Source organism: Micromesistius poutassou, assembly GCF_964030765.1.
Source record: "Micromesistius poutassou genome assembly, chromosome: 1".
Classification (NCBI taxonomy): Eukaryota; Metazoa; Chordata; class Actinopteri; order Gadiformes; family Gadidae; genus Micromesistius; species Micromesistius poutassou.
In genome coordinates, this window is record NC_140271.1 from 10,602,621 (window position 1) to 10,624,170 (window position 21,550).

Consider the following 21,550-nt stretch of genomic DNA (forward strand, 5'->3'; position numbering starts at 1 on the left):
CACACACACACACACCTGAATTGCAACAAATTGTAACTCAGTAAACAAGAGTTGTCATTTTTGTATATCATGCATCATGCATAGTAAACATAAACCTAGAGCTGGAACCAGTAGTAAAGAAAAGTACCAGTAGTTGTACGAGCTGTAGCGACCGCACTAGAATGACCAATTTGTAAGAAACATTTTTAATAATTGACTGCCTCTCCTGAAAAAGATCCATGTCACCTGACGCTGTCTGGCACTGGGACCAACAGTGGATATTTAAAACAGCAGTAATGGCGGATTTCATCATTTAACATAACTCTCACCCACTAAAATGATGTGGCTATGAGAAAAGTTTAGTCTTAGGAAAACGTTGTAGGGATTGTTTAGTAAAAGTAGCATATATATATATATATATATATATATATATATATATATATATATACACTTATCCTGTAGGGACAATCAGCTGGAAGTAGACAACTACAAGGCAAACCACAACACGTTATATGACAAAAACATTATACACATCAACTTGAAACAACAGGACAACAGGAAAACCACAATCAAATAAAATGGTAATACACTTTAATATAGTTATCAGTTAGATGAGTATCAAATTAAAATCCAAAGTCACTCGTTCATTAATGTACCTCAAATAATACAGTCAAAAAAGCAGAAAAAGGGGAGGATGGACGTTTGATTGGCCTGAGGGTGGGGGGCGGAGTTGTATGGGATGTGCACTGTGTGTGTGTGTGTGTGTGTGTGTGTGTGTGTATGTGTGTGTGTGTGTCTTGTAGATTCAATCATTAAGAAATAAGGTCATAGGTAGGTTATGAATCCACAGAAAAAAGGGGTAACTATCTAATTTTGTAATAGATGAAAGGGAATGATGAATAATTTTAAACAGCATTCTCTGATACAAAATGTAAATTGTATCAACACTTATGTGGCATGGGTTGTCAGACTGCCATGGTGCCTGTTATGTCATGTGACCAAGGGCGTAACTTTGGGTCTACCATTGGGGGGGTTAAACTCGCGGCATATTTATTTATTTATTTATTTAATCATTTTCTTGTGTAAAAGGTAATATGCCAATTTGCCGTTCCTGTATTAGAAATACATTGTACATTATTTATGCCATAATGACACAGTAGTTAAATTCAGTGTTTAAGCACTAGCCAGCAGTGGCAGCTTCCACTTAATTTATTTTGTGTGTGTGTTCACTATCTTCTGAAAAAAAATGCAATAACTTAAAATTAATCAATTGCATCACAGATAATCCCCCCCAAAACTTAACAGCTAACTTAACAATAGGGGTATTTACCTCCTTTTCGTCAGGATTTTTGGTCTTTTTGGCTGGTGTCGACCAACAATGAAAAATTGTTGTCTGGCAGCCTTTCAGTGTCCTTTTCATCTCCACATTCAATTAGCATGAACCTGTCAGCTTTCTCCAACTATTCATCACTGCGCAAAATAGTTTGGTTTTGGTAGAGAAAGCGGGTTGGGTAATACCAAGTAGTCGGTGGGCGGGCGGGCGTTTGTAATAATACAAACAAGTTATTCATTCTGAATATTTCATATTTTTGGGGGGGTCATGACCCCCCTAACCACCCCTGCATGTGACCTCTGCCTTTATATGCAAATAACCCAGTGTTTTCAGACTACATGGAACCACTGCACACAGTGCATTGAACAATTTAATCCAATGTTCCAATGTTATGGTGAATCGACCGAGACCTAGAATGCATAACTATTTCTATGCATTCTGTCACTTAACACAAAACATTTAGAGAGAAATCAACGCTGGACAACTCAGTACTACATCCATACCACTATTCTACATTTGTAATTCAAATTCCATTAAAGTCTGTATATATTTTAACTGAGAAGGATTACCTTGATTTGAAGGATAGTACGTGCACGAGTACAAATAAAGGTACACTAGAATAACTGCATAAGAAATTAGCAAATGGTTTAGAATATCATTTTTAAAGCATCAATTGAGGATTTACATTCCATTTTCCATTTAGTTAAGTATGTTGTAATGCTTAATTAACTACCTTAACTAATCATGAATTTGAGCCTTATTAAGTGTTGATAAAGGATTATCGACACATTGTATTTTTTTTTTTATTTATTTATTTATTTTTACTAATTACTGGTTTGAAGTTACCACCAGTTATTCTATCAAAAGAAGTCAGTGACCTTCCTCCAAGGAGTAGAAATACGAGTGTTTTGATAAACGAGAAATACGAGTGTTTTGATGATTCCTTGCAGTGGTTTCAGTGACCGGAAAAGCCATGGGTTGGTAGATGTTTTTGCAATACTCATTGTATTTTGATAGTAGACCACGCAACACACACACACACACACACACACACACACACACACACACACACACACACACACACACACACACACACACGCTTTGTCTCTTCGTTGAAACGTTGGCAGATTCCATACTGAATACCTATTTCTTCTGTGCCATTGTAAATCCTCAACAACAAACCCCACTTGTGTTAGTCCCTGCAGGGTTTCATAGCTGCCTGACTTTTATACATGTTATTACCGTATGCACTCCTCCTCCAGCTAAAACATTGGCGTCAACAACTTGCCAATGATATACCACTAGCCACTAGAAATCCACCTTGCTTCTGTGCTTTAATACAAACGAAAACAATACACGTGCTAAGCAAACTCAAGCTACACAAACAAGTATTTTATTGATGACAACTAGGCTACTGTGTGTACGTGTATGTAGCTATATGCAATAGGAACGTTTGAATCAACAATGTAAGACCATAATTAAATATCTGAAGAGTTGTTGTTGGATCTGGTGTGCTTCTCAGTCCTGAAACGTTTATTGTAATATATTTGTCCCATCCACCACCAACCATTTTGGGTCTTGGGTTATATTTCGTGTCTGGCAGAGGAAGTGGTGAACGCGTTGTTTCCTGCGCAGCGACCTGCTCCGCCTGTAGTTACGGGCTCCAGCCCCAGTCCATACAGAGAGCCGAGGAGAGCTACAGCGTAGTAGGTTGACGAGCGAAGAAAATGGCGATTATGCAGGACAAATGCCTCCCCTCGTAGATGCTGCGAATGCGTTGAATTTCTTTAGCCTTACAGCCGGCTTTCATTTCCACTCTGTTGCACTTTATACTTTTTGAGGTAAGCTGGCTTTCCGTGTTTTTGTGGGTGCGGGGAACGGGGATTCGTCGAGCTACGCAGCAAAGCCGGGGCTGTGGAGGCAAGACTGGCGTAGTCGAGTTTGCCCGCTGTTGTTTAGCCATTACGGAGTTAGCACAGCGTTAGCTTAGCACTCGGAAGGATGCAGGGTTGACAATGCGTTTGTCAGTGCAAATGCAAATAACATATTCTTATAAGCCATGCAAACGTGTTCTGCTAGTATTTATTTGATTTTCTGATCGGACATTTGCAAGATGTGTCTCCTGTTCGAGAATGATCTTGAAAATAGCTAGCAGTTGCTACAGCTATCTTGCTAGTATATCATGCCAATGTACATCCAGTGTTGTCAATGTCGACATGTAATGTAATGCTGCATATTCGTCGTAAATATTCCTATTTTCTGCGTTGATTTCGAGGAGTCTTGGTGAAAAGTCTGGCGGAGAATTATTTTGAACCACATTACAGCGGAGGCTTGACACTGCCCCCGTAGCTGACCGTAGGCTATAAAGTTACTGGCCGTCGAAACGACCCGGGATACTTCGCCAAATGGACCGATCTCATAACGGATATCTTTATCGTCCCCTTCTGTGGATGCGTATGTTTTTAAAACTTGGTTCCCCTCATGCAACTTTTGATGGTGGGGAAATAACGAGCTACAGTTCGCGTTTCAACACCCTCTGTCGGCGGCGTAGACCTGAAACAAGATGGTTATGTCGACGATACCTGCTCTGCCCTGCTCGGTTTCTGGAGGTTCCGTCGTTACTGCGTCCGCCTCTCGGTGAACTCGTGGGAACGTTGGGCAAAGCGAATAGGATAGACCGTCAAAAAGTGTACCAGTATTAACGTTGGGGATTTTTCTGGTTTTCTGTCATGGAAAGACGCAAGTCAAAGGAGAGGCCATGTTGGATTAGCTGCAAGCCAATCGACAGCTGAGGTAATGGCCGATCAGGACCCTGGCTGTAACCCCGGTCGGAACGGATCGCTCGAGCTCCAGCTCTCCGTTACGCGCGCGCAAAATAAGTCCCGTTGCACGTGTTTGTCCAAAATGTTCATTACTCAGGGATATCACCAAATGCGTTTGCAATGTAGTTTGACCTGCCTCAAGTGTCTTTCCACTAGGAAGTAGGTGAAACAGTTTCACTTTAGTAGTCCATCGCGCCAGGCGTCCTGTGTGATGGGGTACCTCTCTGAATGTTGTTTGACATATAGTTATTGCCACACAATATTGTTGTGTAGTAGTTAACCTGTATAAGTTTGTAGTAGGCTTACTATAGGGAGAGAGACAAACAACACAAGCGACTAGCTCCAGATTTAGTGCATTAAGCAACTATTGTAAAGCTGTAATAAAACGACAATAAAGCATTTTTTGCGCCCGTGTGAGTTGTGCTTGATTGTCAAAAACACTTTGTTTAAGACGCCTGTTTTGATTATATAATTATGAAAACAAACCTTGAAAAACATTTTAAAAATCGTATTATGTTTTCACTCCATTTAGAGATTTGGATTTGGAAGCTGTGGCCACCAAAGAAACTGAAGAGTCAAAACAGGTGAGTGTCAAAGTCTGTGCATGCATATTATTGACCATAATGTAATAACGAAAGCCTGTGATATTGGCCAGAGCTATTTGCCTGTCTTTTCTGGTCGGTTCCCTTTAGCTTAGAGTAGCGCGTGTCTGACCTCAACTCATTTGTATGCCAGAAGCCTTATTGTTTGTAAAGGTAGGTGTGTGTGTCAGTGCGACACAGGAGCAGCGGCTGTTGCTTGTGTAAGCACATGCAGTTCCGTTTGTGTTGAATCGGGGGGTCTAGGTCGACCCGGGCGGCAATGTGCTGCGTAAGCATTGCGGTTTTAAAACTCTAAATGAGAAGCCAGGGTGCGGGCGTTTTTGTGTCCGGCAAGGTGTTTGTGTAGCTCATTGTGGTCCATGCCGTTGGTTTAGATGCAGACACACAAAGGCACACAACTAGCCTATCATAACGCTCCATGGAGTCCATTCCGTTTTGCGTTACAAAATCTGGTTTATTTCAGATTATGATTATGTCTATCGTTGTTGTCAATAAAAGTTCAATTAGTTATGGTTTTTCACATTTAGGCTAACTACCGTACTTCCTAAGCTAGTATGCTTTGTATTGTGAATATCGGGTGACATAATTTTTTTTATTTGTTGATCTCTGTTTGAGGCTGATCATGGCTGAAATAAATAAAACAGCAAAAACAAATAACGTATTTGTGTTAGTAACGTATTAGTCTTATAGCTTGTTAGTTGGTGTAATGGAAAATTATGTTTTATATGATAACCACCAGTATGTTGACTCATCAGAGCTCACCCAGACCACTATTTCAGAATGTATGGTGAAGCAAACTTTCCTTTCACTTTAGTGGTCAATGTCAATTGGATCCAGGAGACATAATTATTGAACATTAAGACTTACTGTCGCTGAATATTCTAACTTAATTAAAATAGGTAAGTTGTTTGCAGCATTAATAAAACAAACTGGGTTATTTGCAGACTGTCTACACACTACACTTGGTTTAGTATGACATTCAACATGACTTTGGTACTCCAGTGACATTTATTGTACGAGTAGAGTTTTATGGGTATGGGTGAGTTCTGAAAGCATATTGTATTATATATATATAACTCGGTAACAAGCCATGCCATTTGTGTTTGCTTAACTGCTGTTGGTGAATAGCTGCAATGTGGGTCCAACAAGACTGTTGCGGGCAAAGGAGATAATAGAAGTATTACCATTTGTTGCACAATATTGGTCTGTTAATTCTGTAGTTGAATATAGGTGAAGGTATCGTATAAAATGCCTAAATGATTAAAGCAATACATAAGGTAAAAGGGATGCAACCCCAAGGATGCACATGTTGTCTTACATATAGTCTTGGTGTCACATGACTGCTGACTGTTTTTAAATTCTTGGCTTCAGAGGGTCTCCAGCAGTGCTTTTCGGTGGGAATTCACTAATGCTAATTAATGTTAATGATGCACTTGTGCTGATGTAAATTAGCCATGCGACTACCCTTCACCCTTTCTTTTTTGGGGGGATGGCTGAAGCTTTGAATGGGTGCATGTGTTATTATGCAAGCTGTGGAAGTCAATAAATGCAAGATCTATGCGTAAATGGTAAAAGTAAGCACTTTGATGCTTTTGAAAAAGGCTACTAGAAGCTAACTAGAGCCAGTTTATGGGGTGCCTTGTTTATGTGAAGATCCATTCATGTGCCATGAATGGATTTTCCCCTCATCGATGTGCTGAAAAAGGATATGCATCTTGTATGAGCCGTAGCATCTTATCCATTTGCTCATTGTTATGTAGTTAGGTACTGGCATAAGACTCTAAAACCCCTATTGTTGCAGCCAACCAGTTTCTGAACGTCCTACTCTGCTCCGAACTAAAGTGGCGTTCTGTTTGTAAAGTCCAAGTACCTTTTCTGAGGCACTTGACATCACAACGAAAGGACACCGATGGTGAGGTCTGTGTGGATATGTGAAGCTCAACCCGGGCAGTGGTTAATGTTGATGACCGCAACCGAGAAAGGGCTAAGCTTCTCGGGTAACGGATAGTGTAACTCCAAGGCGTGTGGCGCATTTCATGAACCACATTGCTCATGACGACACTAATATCCAACAACGGTACTAGCTTAAAAAATAGAAGTTCAGAGTTGGCTTGGGTAAATTACCATGGGGATAACACCCCCTGACCCCCACCCCACTCTTCTTTGAACTCTCGGCCCAACAATAATTTTAAGAGTGAAATGGTGGATTCCATAACCCTTCAAGTACTGCTTCTGTTGGACCAATGTATTTCGTCCTGTGATTTCCGACCTTTTTACTGCGTACATTTTTGTTTGCTAAATGAACCTACTGGGAGCATAATCATCTTTGCTGACTTCTCCTCCCACTGTTTCCTACTGGCCTTGGCCATGGCCTTCTTGCCATTATTGTGTACTAAGGGGGTGGTGACACTCTTTGCTCAGCCACTCAATGTGTATTTATCAATTGTTTTTTCCTTTTTCTTATACGCCGCAAAAGGTCTTGATGACAATTTACTGGTACAATTAAGGTCAAAGGCTGGGATACACTGTTTTAGACTACTGGTATAGCTTGTTTTGGCTGAGCGGTGTGGCACTTGCAACCCCACTCCAGAGCTTTGCAAAAGCATTACAAATGACCTTTAAAACTATTTCTTTCCACCCCCCTGTCTTTTTTCATCTCTCTAGTCTCCCCAAATAATATAAATAGCCTATTAATAGTGGAATATGGCACCTTAACACGTTTTTTATAAATTCAAAAATAAAGTTTGGTTTTTAGTTCTGCCATTCAGCAGCCTTTTCTTTATTTTTTGCTTCATGGAAATAATCACTGGTCGAATGCAGTTCAAGCCTCTCTAGACATAGTTATACCTAAGTTTAAAATGTATTTAATATCTTCCAACAATGCAGCGCTATCTAGAGAGTGCTGTGCTTAAGAGTTGGAGACCCAAGAGTTTAAAGTCGAAACTGAAACACAGAAAATGGGAAGAAGGTTGTTTTATCCAGAATCTCATTACTCTCCATTTCTGCCTCTTTAATCACTGCAAGGTTGCAGTATTTAGAAGTTGCATTCGGTCCGATGTTCCCTAAAATGTCCTACGCCTCTCGATTTTAATTTTAAGTTATGTTGAAGTACCCCTTTCAGTAAATGTCTAAATTGACTTGAATGAATCAAGTCAATCTAGAAGTTGGTAACTACTTTTCTGTTAATATTACTACCCGTAAGTTACAGCCTGTTACCAATACAAGGTTCAAACATGTAAATGGTTAACTGAAATATGTAAGTTGTACCTCCTTCTGGTGGCCACCCATTTCTTTCTTTATCTTGGCTCAGTCTTTCGTCCTCTCCACTCTGCTAGTTAGTGGTGAAGTTCTGGGCCACCAACCCCCCCCCCCCCCCCATCTCACGTCAGCTGTATCCGTTAGGGGAGCCCATTGTTCTGCTCAGGAACAGATGCTATCGTCTGTGTGTGTGTGGGTGCGTTTGATTTTTGTGTTCTCTTTGAGAGGGCCTCTACGAGGCTCTGTTGTTTTTGTTGTTTCTTTGGAACCTTAAGACATCTGCTGAAGCACTTGATGGCCGGGATGAAATGGAGCTCTCAGTGGGTAAAGGGTGGGAATATCTGGTGAGGGTGGGAGGGGTGTGGGCTGCCACTGGGTAGGCAGAGCCTGTGATGACAAGAGAAGGGGTCAAGTAGTCCTGTTGGAAACATGGCCTGGGGGTTGGGTAGTCTCAGCGACTAGTCAAAGCTGGCATTCAAATGTGTCTCAGGTTATCCAGTTGCAACTGGACGGCTACAAATACATAAATGCATCCGAGGTGCATTCAAGACTCGACGAGTGTCCTGTTTCAAAAACCTCTTGGGAGTTCCTTGCCACATCAGCGTACGTTGTCACTTAAGTGTGAAACACTTGGGATTTTACTTGAGTGTTTCTGCAGAACTTCAATGATCTCAGTAATGCATTAGCACTGCAACGTTTTCTACAAAAATGTATGGAACCCCTCAAGGTTGGTTGCAATAATGCCCTCAGAAAAGACCACAGTTTCATCTAGCCACATGTATCTGAACATGGTGGATCTGTGATACTAGTCTCCCCCCCCCCCCCCCCCCCCCCATTGAGAAGTGATTGTGTTGCAAGAGATGGAGGGTTTGCAGTTGGTTTAGTCTATTGTAGGGATGGAAGATGCTGGGCGAAGCAGTACTGTGAATAGATTTATTGTCAGAGCACAGATGCAGCCTGATAGCGCTGTGGTGATTGTTTCTTCAACACAGTATATCCGTTGTGAATTCTACGGTGGGGCTCTGAAAGCGACAGTGACTGATTGTAACTCGGTGTGCCTGCACATCTCTGTGCGAATGACATCCCCAGAGACAGAATTGATCTATAACGCATTTGTGCAGCCAGTTTTGAATGTGGGCAGACGGCAGGCACCTGTTAGAGCGAGCAGTCCCGCTGGTTGAGAGCAGAGAAAGTGAGTGTGCCCCCGCCCCTCTGGCTCACCAGTCCATCTGTTACAGACAGGTACCACAGCAGAGAACTGCCTTAATCCCATTATCAGATTAGATAGTAGGCCAATAGGCTGCAGATTTCTCTGGCTGCTTAATTGTTGCGCTACACTAACAAACTGGGGGGGGCGCGGTGTCTAGAGGACCATGGCTAATCGTCCATTAATATTCAAACCTCCTTATCCATATGATTAAGCTTTGTTTTATGAGGTTTATTAGAATGGAGAAGAGAGGATATTGTGTAACTCTATAGCTACAAGTTAGATTTCGGTACCAGACCTCTAAAGACATCAGTACTACAAAGACCAAAAACGTGTCCACTTTTTTTTTTTAACGTGTATAAACGGGTCACACAATTACACATAACTTTCGGTAGTAAAACCTGCTTTCTGTTTAATGTCTGTGGTGGGAGTTCCTCTTTATCATCTATATATTGCTTTCAATTGGCTTGCTATTAAAACAGAAAACAAAACTAAATCTAGGTTACAAATGTTAGTTTTGCCAGGAATGCCGGAGGAAGCAATGAAATGGCTCTCTTGCCATCTACCTACATTTTTGTGAATGGAAATGTCTGTACCTCGGTTCCTTAACTCAAAGTTAGGTAACCAAACGAGTGTGGTTGCAATGATAAGTTGATTTATCAATAAGTGGATAGATAGAAAATGTATTGAATCTTATTTTGATAGTCAATTAATATATAAATAAAATCAAGGAGGCAAATATTTGATTATTTTTATGTTTCAGTTCAATTCAAATTAGGGCCAGCAACATTGGTGCATTAACGCACATGATTCAGGAAACCTAAACTTGTTAATTCTTTTTATAGCACAAATCAACGCACTTCCTCATTGTCTCTGACTTGGACCCACGTTGGGTCTGCCAGCTTGGTGTGTCGGGTGTTCAGTCGGTGCCCTGTTTCTCTCTTGTTGGGAAAGGGCCAACGGGTTTGGAAGTGATTACCTATATTTTGGTGGGCTGTGTTATTGCCGTTCAGCTTTCTATGGGAGAGTGAGCGTGTTCTGGGGAGTCAAACCCAATTTTTAGTTTCCTTGTATGAACTGCGCAGGCCGATGCAAATTACAAAAATCTGTGTCTGGGCGTACCGTCTCAATGTTTCTTTCTTTCTTGTTGAAAGAGAACGATGGCCGTTCTGTCCATTCTCGCTCATAGTCTGCTTGCTTACTATCATCCGATTTTTGGAAGGTTTATTTAGAAAGAGCAATAACTTGGGCTACATTTACCACTTAAATATTTAGCAGCCCTCATTGGAAAGATACTCACCGTCTCCCTCACTAGTGGGGATGTAACTCGAGCTCCCCGGTGGAATAGGGCAATCATTGAAAAGGCTTTGTTGCACCATAGGTCACAGTACTGGAAATAAGAGGTGGTAGTTCAGCATATTCTACCAGGGTGCTCAATGAATTTTTGCTTCACTCATCTGCCACAATAATTTAATGTTTTTTGAATTGAAAATCTTAATTTGATTTGAAAAGTTTTGATATTGCGATTGATCACAGCATTGTCGTGTGAACTTCAACATAAATTACAACTCAAAATTTATCTCCTGTCTCTGTTATGGAGTTTTAATGAGTCAACAATGTATTCATTAATATTTGAATATTCTTGGCATCATGCTTTCCCTCATAGCAAGTACTAGGCTACTAACAGAATACATGCAATGCAGTTATCTTTCAACACGCATTTAAACTATTATACAATGTATTTTAACACATCCCCTATGTTCCCCCACAGGGAACCCACTCACAGAGGAAAGAACATTGGCTGGAAGAGAGACAAAGCGTGACGAGGAAGGAGCATAAGACGACACAGAAGTGGACAACAGGTGGGTCAAGAGTAGTGACTCCACTAATCTCATGAAGCAAAGTCCCTGCTCGGATGCTGCACCAACCCTGGGTCCTATCTCTTCGTTATGACTATGGGTGTTTTACCGTGCTATGCCTTCGCATGGAGCGGCATAACACTAGGGTGCAAAATAACAGAAACATAGTAATAAACCAAAACATGTACAAAGTGTCTGAAAAGGAAATTGCAAACCATGTCTGCAGCTTAGTGTCAATGATAAAACCCTTTTTTTTTTTCCTGCTGTCTCATAATGACATCATCACTAATTATCTAATAATGACATCACTAATGATCCATTAGAGGTCATGCATGATTGTGAATGATGATAATGTAATGAGGATAATATCATGTATGCATACTGCATAGACCCACCTAATGTGAACACTAATGCTTTCACTGAGACAAACCGGGCTCCCTGGTCAATATTTGAGTTCTAGTTGTGATTATTGGTTTCGCTGCATAGTTAATTGTCTTTTTTTTCCCGAGCTCTGCCTGGCGTCCTCTTCTAGTAACTGTTGCTGTGAATGAATTGACTACGTCACACAGGAGATTTATTCAGTGGCAGTGAGTGTGCTATTGTGCTTAGCTGATGACCAATATGCCGATAACGATTTTCTTGAGCCGATACTACCCTGGAAATGCAGAGTTCTCGCGAGAGCACAATTTGAATTTGAATTTCCTCATATCAGTCGATCACTAGATCAAACTAACCAGCGACCAGCAGATAAAATTAACTTTGACCGTGCCACGACGTTGTCAAGGTGTGCAGGTTAACTTGACCGTCTTGTTCATTATGCATTTAATTTGCGGGATTGCATGCAACAGGCACATTGTTTGAGCTCTCAGTGTGCCTTTCCTCTCACGGAAAATGTGTTATTTTTGATCCAGAAGGTGCAGAATAATCCATTGAACAGGCAATCAGTCGACTTGGAGAGTCGTATACAGCCTTAATATTTTCATGACGAGTGGATGAACAGGCAGGGGTTTTAGCTGATTAGCCCTAGGGCTGTCGGTCCTCGTCCAAGTAGAAAAAAGCCTCTGATGATGAGAGCCCCAGCCACCATTTGTCTTATGACATGTTCATTGTTCACGTGTCTATGTGATGTCAGTCCATCAAGGCGATTTGCACGGATCATTCTGTTAACTTGTACAAGGCAGTCAACCCAATGACTTTGTAGCAGGGCTGTACTATGTCATGATGTTCTGGGTGATCAGGGTTCACTCCTTATCTCTCTCGCCTCAACCCCTCTACTGGCCTGGCCTCGAGTAGGAGTGGCAAACAAGGGGCCCAGAAGAGTGATCAGCTCTTAACTAACTTATAGAACTCATGTTTTGCCTACATGAATTTATAACCAACGCATCTAATGGGTTAAATTAATGCATACACTTCATGTTTATTTAGAGATGTGTATAGATGTTTCTTTTATTGTCATGTCGGGACATGGTTCCCTCCCCCTCCTCATATGTCAGGTAGAGTGGGACTCGAGACCATGTGACCATTCGTGCTTATCACATAACTCCACATACTCGTGCTGGGGTCACACAGAATCATAATCTCATGTTCGCACTTGTTGCCTTGAATATGTATTTTCCTGGAATGTTTCTGGTCAACCCCAATAATTTCTATGTTTGGTCCATGTCGTGTTGAGACAACCAAACTGTTTTTATTGGAGGACTGTTGCTAGAACAGTAATTTGACTAATCATTAATTTGCTACCAAACCTTCGTAGCCCATGGCTTCGAACACTTGTGTTGTAGCCTATGTGAACAAGTCTTTCTCGGCACCTAAAGCAACATGTATTTATGTGTAAGTAGCGGGGGGGGAGACAAGTAGCGGAAAAAACAAGAATAGTGGGGAATATTGTGTACTTTTTTGTTATGCTAGTCTGCGTTCTTTCCCTGCCTGAGTGAGCAGTCACATTTTTGGTTGGAGCCCTGTTTGGACAGGCCTTAAAGGAATTTGTGTTTATGTCACTATGACGATCAGGGCTCCGCTAATAACCACTCTGTACCACCCAGTTACTGATATGTGTCAAAATTACTTTGTTGTACCCATTCTGCTGAAGAGCATTTAGCACAAGCTTGCCCTTGCCTCAATGTAAATAATAGCAATAGCGCAGCTCTTTATGTCAACAGTAGTCTTTATGCTACTGTTGTTTATATTCATGGCAAGGTACTGTAAGGCTAAATGCTCTTCTATATGACATATATATATTTTTTTTTTACATGTTATCAAACTTATTAAAATCCATACAGGCAGATGAGAGGCCTCCCAGTTTTCCAAAGTCTGTATTCATAGAGCACAAATAGATGACAGAGCCAAAAACCCCCATCGTTCATGCTGTCACACATTTCAGGGCTTTAAATAAATAATTACCGAATGCACGTAGCACCATGACTATCTATTTTGCGATAGTATGCAGGTCAGAAGTTTATTGGTCTGGATGCCATCATCAAAAACCTTTTTATGAATTCACGGATGTGTTTGTATAGGCCTAAGTGTCTGTCCCTCACATCAGAAACGGGCTGCTCTTAAGGTGTAGACTTTTTTTTTTTCTTCTCAAACCTTTATGTGCTCATTCAGCTATGTTGTGTCGGCCATTGTGTTTCTGGGTGTGACCTTATTTAATGAGTCATAATTTATTTTCGGCCCGTGACCTCAGTCGGGGTTGGCGTTGAGTCCGAGGCTTGCACTCAACATGCAGGATTCCTGTGCTCGCTGCTTCTCGAAAATGACCTATGTGTAGGTGCATGTCCAAACTACATTCCTTTCACAGCCCCTGGTTGATGACGGCACAGGAATACTTTCACTAGTACTGCCTCCGTGTGACCCTTATTATAATCTTCTCTGTCCCCCTCTGGATCCACGTATAGATACTGTATGCCTTTTACTCTTTCCATTTAAAATGTGATTTATTACAGCCCGTATATATTTCAATGGCTCTGCCTGTGGAACTGACTCCATTCGCTGGCCCTTTTCCTTCCGTCGTTACACCCTCCCCCCTTCTGTAAGTGGAGACCAGTATCTGGGAGACGGCCAAGTCGCAGGAGCTCCGATAAAAGCCTTCCTTGGAGGATGACTGATCTGAAGGAACAGCTTGTACCGTGTGCTGAACCAAACATGCGCTCTCGCACGTGCACACGCATTAACGCTCACGCGTGCACACACACACACACACACACACACACACACACACACACACACACACACACACACACACACACACACACACACACACACACACACACACACACACACACACACACACACACACACACACACACACACACACACACACACACACAGCACGGCAGCAAACATGCAGGGGAGAGGGAGAGCAATGGAAAGGAATCCTTGCTCCCCCCTCCCCCTCACCGGACATTTGCATATTCCTAACACACCCGATGCCCGGTAGTTCACCATGTGGGAGGGGGAACTGACGTCTCTCTGTTAATGCCAGTGCTCGCCATCTCACTTTCTCGTTTAGTTTTGTTTGTATTGTTTGGTGCTTTGCTCCCTTATAAGGATACCAAGCCGCCTCTTCACAGAACTCTGCAGTCAGAAGCCTCTTGGTTGACGAAGGGGCCATGTCAGAGTTCCACGGAAGGAAACAACTCTGTGTTGCTGCACGGGGCACAGTGTAACTACAAATAGACAGAATTTGAAGTATTCAGTTTTATACTTCTATTTATTTATTTATTTATTTATTTATACTTAGTTCTTCAGATGTTTTTCTTCTTCGGAAGTTCAGACTATTTTGAAGTTTCGTTCTAGACTTTGACAATTTGGCGTTTAATACAAATGCTAATACTAGCCCTTGCCTCTTGGCTGAGATACAGCGCTTGGTTCTGCACACTATACACATTTGTGTTTGCCCTGGTTTGTTTGCTCAGTTATCTGGGGGGGGGGGGGGGGGGGGGGGGTGGCAGTAAACAGAGAGGTCACTGTTTGAACGAGCGGTATAAAAATAGATCTGTGTATCACTGCCGCAGCCAGAGCGAGCCAGCACTGCTATCTAACCCGCTCCCTAAAAAGGTCACACACACAAACATGCACACACTTTGACCTACTCCCTTTCTAACACACTAGCTTAATATCACTCAACAGTGTCGGTCTGCTTGTCAACCCTCTTATCCTCATCCTCACACACCAACTCTTACCCACGCCTCCATGTCTTGCTTCTCCCCTCCCTTTCTATAAGCGGTATTTGTTGCCATGGCATCGCAGGGCAGTCCCAGGGCAACGTTACACAAGAGGCTTGTGTATCGCTAATCTACTCGACACTCACCGGCTCTACGCACTAGTAAACCTCAGGAGGAAGGTATGGTGAGGAATGCCAATCTGCCTCTGACCCCTCCCCTCTTCCTCGTCCTTGTCTCGGTGTAATCTACACTCGGGTACACACTCAAACACCCGTCCTGGCAGCGGGTCAGTGGTGTGCCAGTGTGCCCGGGACAGTACGTGTACTCATTCACTGCAGAGGGAACTCTGCAGTGGCTTTTCTCCCTGAAGAGGGAATACGTGCTGTCACTCCTGCTGCTGCTTTTCTGCACTGTTTTGGCTCAACGTGTCAATATAAGCTGTATTGACAGTGGGGTCTGGGAATAATGGGAAAACTTGCAGATGGGTTGCGTCGGAACAGCATTGGAAAGGGGCAGTACCTCGCTATCAGAACGTCTTTGCGGGGCTCTGTGTTAAGATGGGAAATGTTTTTTGTGGGGTTTTAAGTGTTGGTATTCGTTGGACCCCCTATGTGGTGTACTGTTACATTCAAATGTTCACGTACATCTCACGATGTTGCCTTGGTTTGGGTGTTTCTTATGACGTGGCAGAGATGTTTTGCGCCTGCTGTTTGAGAAAACATACCCCAGATCACGGCCAGCCTGACCCTATGACAAGATTACATTGGCTTTGACCTTGGCACATGCAAAAAGTATGGTAGCTGTTACAGGTTGATGAGATGATGTAGCCTTTAAAGTTATTTGATATTTCAAGAATTGCCATTTTTTACCTCACAGATGATTAAAATTAGAAGTGGTTTATGGTTGAAGTGCATTTAAACTTAAAGATTCAACCCAGAAATTGCAAGAATTTTGAGTACATACAATTAATGAAATTACATATAGTCACATGATTCCTGCAATTACTGAAATTACATTTAGAAATAAGAGATGGAGAAGATTTATTTCTTTATTTTCTTTTTACAAAGTAGGAAGTTGTCAAAGTGTTATATTCACACAAGTCCAACTGAGTGACGGAGTGCGTCTTGGAGCATTCAAACATGTGTTTGTCAAAGACCCTACAAATTGTGGGCACGATCTGATGACCAGCGAATCAATCTAACTTCCCCTCCCATTCTCTCCCTCTCCTCTTCCCCAGTGCCAGATCATATCAAGTCCAGGCAGAGTTCCAACTCCCGACGACACACCCCCTCCCTCCTGCGCACACACTTAACATACACGTTCAAGGACGCACAAACACTCATACACACACACACGCTCGCGCGCACGCACACACTCAAAACAACAATTCCTCAGCGATGCCAAGAGGGCCTGCTCAGCTTGCTGCCTGCTCTGACAAGCGCCGCCCCCTCGCCTCCGGCCCCTGAGGCCAACCCTCTTGAGCTGTGACCCTTATTACCCAACCCCGTCGCCCTGGGAACGAGAGTTCCGTTCTCCTCCCAGCAGCCAGGGGGCGTCCTCGCGCCGGCCCAGGAGCGAGCCGCTCTTAAAAGTAAGCATGACCGAGAAACCGTTGCTAATGTACAATGTTTTGAAACTAAACTGGAAACGGTGAGCCAGGCTGCGACTACTTTTTTTTTTGTTGCCAAAACCACTTCGTATTTCTGAGGGAAATAAAACCGGTAGACGCATGTATTGAATAACCAATGAAAGTCCCTTCTGTGCTTCTCTTGACTGTGACTCAACTTTTCTTCCGTTTGCCTGCCAGATTTCAATAACCTGCCTCCCCGTTGCCCCATATTACTTATGTTTGCACCCCGCTCCCTTTTTTCATAATGTCTTACCCTGCTCTTTTGCTATGTTCAGACTTCTGGTTATAGCGGCTCTGGTTTTTGTGCCCTAATTATTCGTTTAACCCAAAATATAATTTATTATGTATGGATCTATATGTATTATGAGTGGATCTTTTTGACATTGTTGTAAATGATACGCGTGGACAAAGAAACGGTCAATTAAATAATTTGATGTACACTCTGCATATGTATCTGCTCATACTCAGACATTTGGCACATTGTATATTTTGCATGGTAACCAATTAAAAGTTGGATCTGTTATTACACCCTGGAGTCTGGCTGTAGCCCAAGTCCCCCTCTGTCTATCTGACATCTCTCTTTCTCTCCCTCTGTTTCTAGACATGGCTCCCATTCGGGACTCCGTCAGCCACTCCCCTAATCAAACAGGTGACTGCACAACCCTTTCTCCCTTTCCAGTTCACTGGTCGTTCTTTAACACGTCTGCCCTGCACTGCTTCCTATTTCTCCTTTTCTGATACCAACCCAACTCTCAAACCACATCCTTCTCGTGTACAACAAACTCTCCTGCAATCTGTTTCCATAGAGCAGGCTGGGGACTTTGTCAAATGTCGAACGCAGCACAGTAGAGTATTGAGTCGATATTGTACTGAAGGATCATGCAAAAAAAAGTGAACGTTAGCGGCCGTGTGTGTGTGTGTGTCTGTGGCTCCATAGCAGATCGTCCTTGGCTAAATGTTCTTTCCTACACAGTGTGTCAATGTGACATATGCAGGCACACAGAGGGGGGAGACGCTGATAGCAAGGGAGCGATTGAGTTAGACTGTTGGTGTGAAAGAGCGACTGGGGTGAACTTGGCAGCCGGCTAGGGGTTGGCAGCTATCTTGTGTGTGTGTGTGTGTGTGTGTGTGTGTGTGTGTGTGTGTGTGTGTGTGTGTGTGTGTGTGTGTGTGTGTGTGTGTGTGTGTGTGTGTGTGTGTGTGTGTGTGTGTGTGTGTGTGTGTGTGTGTGTGTGTGTGAAGGACGAATGGAATGCGGTGCATGTCCACAGTAGCAGTTAATTGAAGTAACCTTAAGGGATCCGCTGAAATCCTTCCCGTCTGCTCTGATTAAGTTGATAAGAAAAGTAGCATGCATGGTAAATATAAATGACAGATGGTTCGACTTGGAAAATCATATAGAAGACAAGGTGAATCACACTTTGCAGACTTAAGTTTGTCACTCATTTATGTGGCTTCTTGTACTTATTTCTCCAGGCAAAATTTGGGTAAAAATAACTCATAATGCATTTATAAGACGTTTGATTGTTATCCAACTGCAACACGTGTGCAAGGGCTGGAACAATGTTTTAATTTAGAGGCATCACTTCACGCACTGTTACACCGACACGATCCAGACTCTTAACTGATCCACGCCGGCAGGTCTGAATGAGGCTCAATGTGTTCTCTCAGGGGGTTGCCTCCCCGCCTCTCATGTCTCTTCCTCATTCTCTCGTCTTTATCCACTTGATCGTCCCCTCCCCCACACCCTTGGCCGCCGGTCCGTGGTCTTGGCAGGCTGTCTGGTCCAGCTGAGGTGACAAAATGGTGGCAGCTGTCCCCCGGCCCGAGCCAGGCCTCGACAGCGCTGTAGATCAAGAGAGGCCGCTTGCTACGCAGCAGAGCAACACCTCGTTTTGTAGTCTCTGCACGCTGTGGGACAATATGCTGTCAGTCTGCCGTTGGACTTAAGTTATGGGGAGATGTTAAGAGATGTTTCAGCAAGCCAAACGTCAGGTCTTGTTTATATGCTCTCAGTTGCCAGTGTTTAATATACAAGGGAAAAAGTTAAATTCATGTAATATTTGATGGATATATAACCTGTAGGAATATAAGTAAAAGTAATAAACGGTAAGCTTTCATTTGACAGTCAATTACTGTTAAATTTCTTTACTAGATAATAGAACAAATTTTGGTTTTAGCTGAATCACGTTGTCCTTGTCTTCTTCCTTAACCATGTGTCTATCCCTCTCTGGTCGTCTGCCCTCCCTCACCCCCAGGTCTGGAGCACCCTGGCCTGGACTCTCAGTATGAGCCGTCCCCCTGGTCTACTGGCTCTCCTTGCAGCGGTGACGGCAACAGCAACTGGGACAAGGTTCTAGTGGAGGGAAACACCGACAAGCCCAACAACCTCTCCTCCACCAACTCGTCCGTCTGGCCCTCTTCCTCCTCCTCCTCCTCCTCCTCTGGCTGCGGGTCAGGGTCGGACCCCGAGTTGGCGTCGGAATGCATGGACGCCGACTCTAGCTCCCCGCTGGGCTCCGAGAGAAACCTCGCCGCCATCTCCACGACGGCGGCCATGATGTCACTGGCGAATGCCTCGACCGCGTCCTCCACCACCTCCTCCGTGACCACCACCATGGCCAGCGCACTGGTCAACGGCGACGGCAACGGGAACAGTCGGCAGATCTCGGGCGGAGCCAACAACGGGAATAACAACCTGTGCGGCCCCTCCCACTACTCCATGGCTGGTCCTGGTGGCATCGGCAGCAATAACGCTGTCGGTAGTCAAGGCAACGGCAGCAACAGGCTCGTCGGGAGCAGCGTGTGGGGGGCGCAACCCACTGGAAACCCTTCAGACGGCAGCAGCGGCCCCTGCGGCGGTTTGAACCCCATTGCCAACCACGGTGCCTGGCCCCGCAGCCCAACCCCAAACCTAGCGTCGTGCCAGGGCCAGCGGCCGCCACAGGCCCCGGGCATGGCCTCCAAATTAGGCGCGGTTCCCCACGACGGATGGGGTGGCATGCCAGCTCAAGGAAACTGCAGCCCAATGGACGAGGGGAAGGTGAATCATGGTACAGCAGGCAGCAAGGTGTTAGGCAGCGGCAGTGATGGCCAGCAGCCTTCCAACCTTCACACTGAATCCAATGGACCAAATAACACTATGATGTTGAATACTACTACGACGACTACTAACGCCACAGTAACCTCTAGTCTACCAAACTCTACCGGGGACGGCCCCTGGGGCTCCGCCCTAGGAGGGACCGGGGGTCCGCTAGCAAACGGCACCCCGACATCGGCCCCCCAGCATCCCCACGGAGAAATGGCGCGGGGTCCCGGGGCCTTCGGTACGCCCTGGGGCGTCACTACCCACCCAGGAGAAAAGGGTCCCGCCGGCCCAGACACTGTGAACCCTCAAAACCCTGCCTCCCTGCAGGCCGGGCCTTCTGCTGCTCACAAGAGTTATAACCACGCCGCCGCCCCCGGGGCCCCCCGCTGGGAGCAGGGGCTCGGCAACAACCCCGCCCCCGTCCCGAGCGGCATGCCCTGGGGCACCAGTTCAAATCCAGTGGCGAGCTCAGCGGGACAAGCGCTGGGCAACAGCAACCCCAACGCCATGGGCCCTCGGCCTTGGGGCAGCAGTGCCTCATCCTCGTCCTCGTCCTCGTCCAACTCTTCCAGCTCCAACAACAAGATGACCAACGGGGAATGGGGCACCATGCCCCCCGGAAACAACCACGCCACCGACAACGGAGTCCGCAAAGTGAGCTCCTCCAACAACGGCTGGAAGAGTCTGGAAGACGACGCCCTCGGCGTGGGGGCGGGAGGCCCCGGGGCCCAGGCCCCCAGTGGCTGGGGCCGCTCCGGCGGCAGCGAGGGGAGCGGTGAGAGCTCCGGTGGTCGTTCCGGCAGTGACAAGGACGGCCAACCAAGGGGACCCAACCGGCGAAGACCCCCTCCGGTCGTGGCCACGCCGGCCCCCGTAGCCCGCTCCGACGTGGACCCCAGGGTCCTGTCCAACACCGGCTGGGGGCAGACGCCCGTGCGCCAGAACACCACGTGGGACGTCAATTCTCCCACCAGCAACCCCCACCATGGCCCGCGAGGAGAGGACAGGAAGCCCAGCAATGGGGGCTCCGGATGGGCCGCAGGGCAGCCAGCGGCGCCCTCCCAGACCAACTCTGGAGGTAGGCATGCTATGTTTGTTTGAGCGTGGGAGCAGATAACTGTATGTAGGTTATTCCTCTTTAGTCTATAGTCACGCCTTGCTTATCTATATTCTACCTATTTTCTTCCAGGTTGGAGGGAGGGACCAGGGAACTCGGGCCCAGACAAGGGAGGCCCTGGCTGGGGAGATCCCAGGCCGAACCCTGGGTGGGACAACAACAAAGGTGCAGGGAGCGGAGGTCATGGAGGCAGGGACGATGCATCGAGCTACAAAGGGGGCAACACCAACACCTGGAGCAACAACACCAACCGAGATGACAGGTGACGAATGAATCCTCGATTGAGGCATTGCTTTTTGGCAGCGCACTTCCACACCATGCCTATGTCTCTTGCTTTAGTCATCATGCTTCTGTTTGCTGTTTTTCAGGTCCAACACCTGGACCAACGCTCCCAAGCAGCCCCGGCAGCAGCAGGGCTGGGGAGGTGGAGGTGGAGGCGAGGGCTGGGGCAACGGAGGAGACTCCTCCTCTTACCGGGGAGGGAGCAAC

General features: G+C 45.1%; 1 protein-coding gene across 4 annotated transcripts in view; it reads left to right on the forward strand.

The window, feature by feature from the left end:
• The first annotated feature begins 2,998 nt into the window (after window positions 1-2,998).
• The window catches only part of LOC311355033 (trinucleotide repeat-containing gene 6A protein-like), a 39,262-nt gene continuing 20,710 nt past the window's right edge, over window positions 2,999-21,550 (forward strand). For 2 of the 4 annotated variants that reach the window (XM_084474823.1, XM_084474824.1), the window contains exons 1-8: window positions 2,999-3,153; window positions 4,667-4,718; window positions 10,973-11,063; window positions 16,464-16,817; window positions 17,458-17,505; window positions 19,115-21,022; window positions 21,134-21,323; window positions 21,430-21,550. The exon at window positions 21,430-21,550 is cut by the window's right edge and continues 388 nt beyond it. In XM_084474823.1, the coding sequence (XP_084330949.1) occupies window positions 17,460-17,505; window positions 19,115-21,022; window positions 21,134-21,323; window positions 21,430-21,550 (2,265 nt within the window). In that variant the 5' untranslated portion in view covers window positions 2,999-3,153; window positions 4,667-4,718; window positions 10,973-11,063; window positions 16,464-16,817; window positions 17,458-17,459. The remainder of the gene's footprint in view (window positions 3,154-4,666; window positions 4,719-10,972; window positions 11,064-16,463; window positions 16,818-17,457; window positions 17,506-19,114; window positions 21,023-21,133; window positions 21,324-21,429) is intronic. The other 2 variants (XM_084474825.1, XM_084474826.1) reach the window with 2 other exon arrangements.